General features: G+C 39.4%; 2 protein-coding genes across 2 annotated transcripts; both read left to right on the top strand.

Moving 5' to 3' along the window:
* Positions 1-671: 671 nt before the first annotated feature.
* LOC112155233 (trace amine-associated receptor 13c-like) lies at positions 672-1,809 on the top strand. The gene is made up of 2 exons (XM_024286749.1): positions 672-844; positions 999-1,809. Exons 1-2 carry the CDS (start codon positions 672-674, stop codon positions 1,807-1,809), a joined length of 984 nt encoding a protein of 327 aa, XP_024142517.1.
* Positions 1,810-4,734: 2,925 nt separating this feature from the next.
* Positions 4,735-6,751, top strand: LOC112155232 (trace amine-associated receptor 13c-like). Its single transcript, XM_024286748.2, has 2 exons — positions 4,735-5,736; positions 5,935-6,751. Exons 1-2 carry the CDS (start codon positions 5,564-5,566, stop codon positions 6,749-6,751), a joined length of 990 nt encoding a protein of 329 aa, XP_024142516.2. The 5' UTR covers positions 4,735-5,563.
* The last annotated feature ends 1,346 nt before the right edge of the window (positions 6,752-8,097 follow it).

The following is an 8,097-nucleotide window of genomic DNA, read 5'->3' on the forward strand; positions in this document are numbered from 1 at the left end:
ATGGAAGTAAACGGCCCTCAGGTGGAGTTATTGCTGCACAAGTGAAGCACACAGAACCTGGAGAGACTCTAAAAGATCTGGTGAAAACAAGCGATGTGCGGGCTAGGGCCCAACAAATTCTACATCACCCAGCCCTAGGTTCAACCAGGTAAGGTGTACCTAATAAAGTGGCCAGTGAATGTACATTCATCTAAAAGAATAAATGACCATCAAGCTCACTGCGCATTGTTTTGTTTTTCAACAGATTTCACAAATACAAATCTTCACTCCCAACTCACAACCTGTGGACACATTCTGACTTCTGCCCCTATAAAATGAATAAGAGATCCAGAAATGATGTAAACCTATTTATGTTTTCAACCATTTAAATAGTTTATGAGCACAACTGTACTTGTTTAAAACGATAAAATGTGATATTCTCTCTCAGGAACACGACTTTAAAATAAATGTCACAGCGGATATCAGGACAGTTCAAAGGTTTTTCTCCACTTTTGAGTCAACACAAGAAACATAGAATAAAAGAACTAAAATAGGGAGAGACATGGTGGAGAAAGAAAAGTGACAGATGTCACTAACACAAAGAGAAGGGTAGAAAAGAGGAGGGGCTGCAAGGTGACGATGGGTATAAAAGGGCTTGATCCTCTGTAAGAAGCAAGATTTTCTTTTCTAAGATGGAGCTGCAAGTAGAAGTAGACCTCTGCTTCCCACTACTCTCAAACTCCTCATGCAGGAAGCCCAAATCTGCTTTGTCTGAAGCTGCACTCCTCCGCTTCCTTCTGTTCTCCTTCTCGGTTATAACTGTGGCTCTAAACCTGCTGGTCATCATCGCAGTCTCTCACTTCAGGTAGGAGCAGCCTCTTCGCAAACGATGGATTCATGCATGTGGAGAATATTTCTATGTCTAGCTATAGCGTGTTTTATCAGCTGTTGTAAAGTTTCAATTGCATATTTTCTTGATATTAACTGTTGGTTTCATCTGCTCCTCTGTGTCCCTGCAGGCAGCTCCACACTCCCACTAACACCCTCCTCCTCTCTCTGGCTGTTTCGGACTTCCTCGTGGGTCTCCTGCTAATGCCAGGAGAAATCCTCAGAAACACCGCCTGCTGGTTACTGGGCGATCTCATGTGCTCTCTGTATAACTATGTTTCATACATAATTACCTCTACTTCAGTAGGAGACATGGTTCTCATTTCAGTCGATCGCTACGTGGCGATCTGTGACCCTCTGCATTATCCAAGCAGAGTGACTGAAAGAAAAGTTAAAGTGTGTGTGTGTCTGTGCTGGCTCTGCTCTGCTCTCTACAACAGTGGAATAGTGATGAGTGATCTCACACATCCGGGAAGGTTCAATTCCTGTCATGGAGAATGTGTGATTTTTGTCGACAGCATTATAGGAACTCTCGACATTGTCATAACCTTTATTGCTCCAGTTTTTGTGATCGTGGTTCTGTACATGAGAGTGTTTGTGGTGGCCGTGTCTCAGGCTCGTGCCATGCGTTCTCATGTTACAGCCGTCACACTGCAGCTCTCTGTGGCTACAAAGAAATCGGAGCTGAAAGCAGCCAGGACTCTGGGAGTTCTGATGCTCGTCTTTTTGAGCTGTTTCTGCCCGTATTACTGTGTTTCTCTGGCAGGTGATGAGCTGCTCAGCGACTCTTCTGCATCATATTCACTCTTTCTGTTTTACTTGAACTCCACTCTGAACCCAGTGATTTATGCAATGTTTTACCCCTGGTTTAGAAAAGCAGTGAACCTCATTGTTACCCTGCAGATCCTGCAGCCTGGCTCTTCTGAAGTAAGCATTCACTGACTGTTTACACACACGTCAATGTTTATCTCATCCAGAATTAGTTCATTTCTTCAATTACACTTGACCAGAAACTTGTTTTAATTATTATAATTTGTATATTGAACATTTTAAATAAATATATGTCATTAATATTATTGTTGCTTGTAAATACACAATTGTTCAAGTAAGTATGAAAGTTCTCAGTGAAGTCTATAAAAGAAAACTGCCTTACTTAATGTAATAAAATTAATCAAAGATTTCTGGAATATTAGCTAAATTGATGTCTTGCACAATTATGTGTTTTTTCTGCTTCAAATAATTATAATACAATTCTTTATACAAAAGAAATGAACACCAAGATTCCTGTCTCTGTAACACGTTAACCCTTTAACCCCCGAGATGACACTGGTGAAGCTTAAACACTAAATCTTTAACATATTGTAACTTTTCAACCATTAACACGAGAATTACAGTCGATTCTGAAGGAGTAAAGTGGCATGAGCGTAAATTGAAGAACATAAACACTGAAGCTTCAGGGTTAAAGGGTTAAGCATAAAATGACTCATCTTGACAAATCTTTTGCACTATCAAGTAGTAAATGTATCAAACATGTGTAACCTTTCCGCTCTCCTTAGTTTGTTTACATTAAAAGTGGGGTCATCTGGACCCCCCAAGACAGTGCGCTGAACTTTTTTTTATCTTTGATTTTTGAGTTTCACTAATGTCCATGACAGACATAAAATCCTGTCCACCTTTGTCATGGAAGAAATCACATATCAATATGTGGTTGGAGTCAACTGGACCCCGAAGAGAGCGGAAGGGTTAATCACATTAAATGAATTTTGTTCTTCAATTAGTTGAACCTCATGCTATGAATAATACATATTCAAACTTGTTTACTTGGTTTTATTGCTCATAAACAAAGCAATGCTAGATATTATTAAAATTATTTTTAGAATGTTTAGATTTATTTTTAGAACATAGCAGGACGGTTATAATTACGCCTTTGTCTCAGTGCTCTGAATTTGAGGTTCACGCCTTGCTTTCAACAATTAGCAAGATTTTTCTATCTTCTATGATGGTTCTGCACACTCCCACATCATTTTCACATTTTCAGTTATACCTCAGAAACAAATTTACACACACAATTTCTTTCTTTTTTTTTGTTTTCACTTTTATAGCACAGACATTCACTTATTCTTGTTCTGTTATCTTGTGTTGATGACGATTTTCTTGAAGTTTTCTCATCAAGTGTCTTCATCAGTCTGAGTGGTGCTGGACGCGAGCCCCACATATATCCTCCAGGGGGGTTACCCACATTACTGCAATTGGACAGCCTCATTAAGAGTACAAAAAAGAATGGTAAAGGTGACAGACCTCTTCTCCTGTAGTCCTTCCTGCCCCAACACACTTTCATTGTGTATGAGTTTCTTTCACAGAGAAAATGGTTATTCCTGAAATAAGAATGTAAAAAATAAAGATGGTACTGCTAGTATCAGCAACAGGCCTGGCCCTGGGCTGCATGGCGCCCTTTCCAGTCGAGGACTTCCGGCTATTATTTTTGGGCATCATATTTTTTCTCTGTGGCCAGATTCTCTTGGTAAAATCTGTCCAAAATGACCAAAATGCAGGAGGGGATTTCCAAGAAATTTTATATAAGTATAACAGACAAACCCCTGCTTTGAGCTGGTGTTTCCTCCTCTTCCTGTTTTCATCCTTAAAGTTTTAAAGAAACACTAACAGCGGAAACACTGCATGCCCCTCTTCTCCCACAAACCCAGCATAGACGGCAGGGACAGGAAGGGAGGGGCGCTGCACTGCAGAGTTATGAAATACATCAAACTTATTTTATATATGTTTTGATTACTTTTTAAGTGTTTTACATGAAATGAGTGATGCAAGAAATTGCCTAACAAAACAAAAAATAAAAATAATAATATATATAGAATTTTTGGACAACAAATACAGATACGAACAAGATTATGTTGGTAGAAAGATATCAAATCAATTGAGGTAAATAATCAATCAGTGTTGTGTGCATTAAAAATATGATGATCCCTTATTTCACAGTACTGCAAACCTGAATAAATACCTGACCAAATTAATATGGCACCCTTTTGTTTTAAATATGAAAGAATGACTGAAATGGTTTATTTCAAGCAAACAGCTAATAATACATGATATAAATGGCGTACACTTATATTGCGCTTTCTGCCCTCCTTCGAGGGCCCAAAGCGCTTCAGTCACAGACCCATTCACCCATTCACACACACATTCATGCACTCCGCTGCTGAACACTGGCGCCAACCTCCCACCAGAGGCAATTTAGGGTTCAGTGACTCGCCCAAGGACACTTCGGCACATGGGCGGGCAAGGCGGGAGTAGAACCCACAATCTTCCGATCAGGAGTGGACCATGTATTTTGTTGCGGCGTAAAGGGATGTAATTATAAAGGGTGCTGTTAGATTTTTTGGCACTAATGGGCCAAAGTTGAGTTCTTGATTGATTGACGTGATGCGTCTTCTTCCCTATAGTGTAGATAATTTAACTCTCGAGATACTGAGATGTCCAAATCATGCCGCGAAAGTGTACATTGACCTAACATTGAAACTAGAGGCCTCTGTAAAGTGAATCCCATTGGTGTGAATGCAGGATTAAAAGTAATACATGCATGCTTTTTAGCCTTCATACAGTTAGCTACCAAGTAACAGTTAATTTGCATTAATTGGATGTGGTGGCCCTCAGTAATTTTTCTGTCCTTTGTGTTCCTGCTTTTTTGTTTTAATTTTAGGGGCTTGACTTTAAAGAGTAATCCAAACACTAAAATAAACTTTTCTTGGTTGTTGACATCTTTAAACGGGCTTTAAAGGTGCTGTTTGTTGGTCATTGCCAAATTTTCGACAAATTAAAATAAACTTGTTTAATTCTTATAAATATAGTCAAAAACCGTATGTGTGCTGCTCCCTTTAGGTTGAAACAAGGTATTACAGTTAGATTTCTTGATTGGCTCCATGTAAGTCCCACATCATTTCAGAAGTCTGACGTCATGGTCTGCAGCTCCAGTAATGATAACAGTCCTGTTCCCCAAGCCCCGCCCCTCTGACTTGATTTTCACATTTCAGCTATGGGTGGAGTCAGCTTCCAACTTCCATGTTTGGTTACCCTTTAAATCCAGCATCTTGGTTTCCTAGGGTCAAAGCAGTTTTCAGCAGAGCTAGTGGGCTCGCTACAGCAGAGCTTGCTAGCTCGATAGAGCGGAGCTCGCTAGCTCTACCCACAGTTGCACCATGTGAGCCCAGTTGATGTTGATGAACATTTCAGACCTCTATTACCTTTTCAATTGGGAGAACTTATAGAATCAGAAACTGACAAATACTTTATCGTCCCAGAGTATTACATTTGTAGTATATAATCTTTATATAATCGTTATATTCTAAAGATTCTTCCCCTAATCACAGCTGAGCACCTGTTTCAGGTGTGTCGAGTCAGTTACAACATGCCAATATATTGGAAAATAGTTAAAAATGCTATCCTCGTCCCCACCTGTTTTAAATGACATATTTTAGGGGAAAAAATTGAGACAAAACAGAAATGAAAACCTTGATTACAAAAAAATGCAAAAGAAAACCCAACAAGTTTGTTAGCAGAATAGAGGAACTACCACAAAGTTAAAAAAAAAAAAGTAAAGGGGAGGGGCTAAAGTGGTGACAAACATCAGACATAAACATGGCTCCTAATTTAAGAGAGAGCTGAAGCGGAGTTTGTTTCACTGAAGATGGAGTTTCAAGACGGTGCAGACTTTTGCTTTCCCCAGTTCCTGAACATATCCTGCAGAAAACCTGCTTCTTTGTCAGCTGAAGCAGTGCTGGTTCAGATAATGCTGTTCTCCATCTCTTTTCTTACTGTGGCTCTGAACCTGCTGGTCATCATCGCTGTCTCCCACTTCAGGCACAGATAGACTCATTCTCTAGTTTGGTACAACTCAATTCAAGCTTGAACTGTAACTAAATGTTGATTGTTGATTCTTTGGATAACTTTTTTATCATTTCATAGTCATAGGCACTTGATAGTAATAGCTCACATGATGGTTCTTCAGTTGTTTAAGACCATTTTGTTGGTATGATGATGCTCTGTGTGTCTTTGCAGGCAGCTACACTCTCCCACCAACACCCTCCTCCTTTCTCTGGCTGTCTCAGACTTTCTTACAAGTCTCATCTTGATGCCAGCAGAAATCATCCGAAATGTCCCCTGTTGGTTTCTTGGTGATGCTGCGTGTTCTTTGTACAATTCTCTGTCCTTTGTCCTCACTTCTGCCTCAGTTGGAAACATGGTACTGATATCAGTTGACCGCTATGTTGCAGTGTGTGACCCTCTTCATTACCCAACCAAAGTCACAGATAACAGAGTTAAGCTGAGTGTCTGTCTTTGTTGGCTTTGCTCTGTTTTTTACGGCACTTTGATAGTGAAGGAGGACTTTGCAAACCAAGGCAGATATAGATCCTGCTATGGGGAATGTGTGGTTACTGTTGATTATATTGAAGGAACTATAGACCTTGTTGTAAGCTTTATTGCTCCAGTTTTTGTGATTGTGGTTCTGTACATGAGAGTGTTTGTGGTGGCCGTGTCTCAGGCTCGTGCCATGCGCTCTCATGTTACAGCCGTCACACTGCAGCCTCCAGTGACTCAAACCGTCAGGAAATCTGAGCTGAAAGCAGCCAGGACTCTGGGAGTTCTTGTTGTTGTGTTTCTAATGTGTTTTTGCCCTTATTATTGTATTTCTCTGGCAGCAGACAACTTGCTCAATCACTCGTTTGCATCATACTCCATCTTTCTGTTCTACTTGAATTCTACCTTTAACCCTGTGGTGTATGCATTGTTCTACCCCTGGTTCAGAAAAGCGGTAAAACTTGTTGTCACTCTTCAAATACTGCAGCCTGGCTCCTGCGACACCAATGTTTCATAGAATACATTATTTATATCTGTTGTATAGTGGTTTAGTTTGCTTTTTTTTATATTCTAAATACAGAAGAAGTAAAGATACAAATAATAGTAAACACTTAACGATAATAAAGTTAAAGTTAAAGTCCCACTATTTGTCACACACCTAGGTGTGTGAAATTTGCTCTCCGCATTTGACCCATCCCCTGGGGGAGCGGTGAGCTTCAGACACAGCCGCGCTCGGGAACCATTTGGTGGTTTAACCCCCCAGTCCAACTCCTTAGTGCTGAGTGCCAAGCAGGGAGGCACTGGGTCCCATTTTTAGAGTCTTTGGTATGACTTGACCGGGATTTGAACCAACGACCTTCCAATCTCAGGGCGGACACTCACAAGGCCACTGAGCTGGTTTTTGTGATCGTGTAATGCACATCTTATTGAATGTTTGCTGCATTCAGTGTGTTGAACTGAACTCACATGAAGAAAATTCTTCCTATGAATGCTGCAATCAAAAGGTTGGTAAAGAATGACAATTTTATATGCCTTAAAATATAAAAGGAAAAGTTAATCAAATTTGAAACAATGACATTCGTCCTATGAATGACTTTAACATGATCACACAAATTCACACGTCTATTGTGTCGTTAGTTGTTCTCCAAAGTTTTCTTACTGAATGCTCAGTAGTGATGATTACAGTAAAATATAACGAAGGAATTTATTTTGTTGTAAAATTTTCTTTGAGGTAATTGATTATTTGAGCTGAACTATACTGTTATGGAACCACCAATAATACCTTTGGCAGATGGCTACGCTGGGAAAAAGGATTGGGTAGATTTGCTTATTACTTTTAGTTGCATATTGTTTATTATTTATCTAAACTTTGTTTCTTCTATAACTCTAATTTCAATTTAAATAAAACCCTCTGTCAGCGTGCAGCATCAAGTCATAGTATATATTCTCAAAGGGAAATATATATGTATGTATATATACACACACACAAATGTATATATTAGGGCTGTGAATGTAGACGTGTTAACTCGCGTGATTAAAAACATAATTTGTTAATATTTATTAATCACGCTCAGGCGTCCTGTTGTGCAGCTGTGAGATCAGCGTAATAAAACTCAGTCTAAAATATGCTTAAAGTTTTTTACATCCTATGATTGAGATTTTATTCATTAAAGACATAATTTGGGATTTATTTGTAGTTTTTGGACAAAACCAATCTTCTATTTTAATAAATAAGGCTGAAAATAATCATCTGTCTGAAGGCTGCAGCACGGAGCAGCACCTCACCTACTATGGGGGGGCAGAGTGAAACGGAGTAGTCTGCTATGAGAAATCCAAAGAGGAAACTGACCATTATCTTTTTTT

The sequence above is a fragment of the Oryzias melastigma genome, linkage group LG21 (genome assembly GCF_002922805.2).
Source record: "Oryzias melastigma strain HK-1 linkage group LG21, ASM292280v2, whole genome shotgun sequence".
Taxonomy (NCBI): Eukaryota; Metazoa; Chordata; class Actinopteri; order Beloniformes; family Adrianichthyidae; genus Oryzias; species Oryzias melastigma.

Bases quoted from the DNA above. Each gene is read 5' to 3' on its own strand.
- LOC112155233 (XM_024286749.1), top strand. From the start codon at position 672: ATGGAGCTGCAAGTAGAAGTAGACCTCTGCTTCCCACTACTCTCAAAC. The intron at 845-998 runs GTAGGAGCAGCC...GTGTCCCTGCAG, and splicing joins ATCGCAGTCTCTCACTTCAG to GCAGCTCCACACTCCCACTA.
- LOC112155232 (XM_024286748.2), top strand. From the start codon at position 5,564: ATGGAGTTTCAAGACGGTGCAGACTTTTGCTTTCCCCAGTTCCTGAAC. The intron at 5,737-5,934 runs GCACAGATAGAC...GTGTCTTTGCAG, and splicing joins ATCGCTGTCTCCCACTTCAG to GCAGCTACACTCTCCCACCA.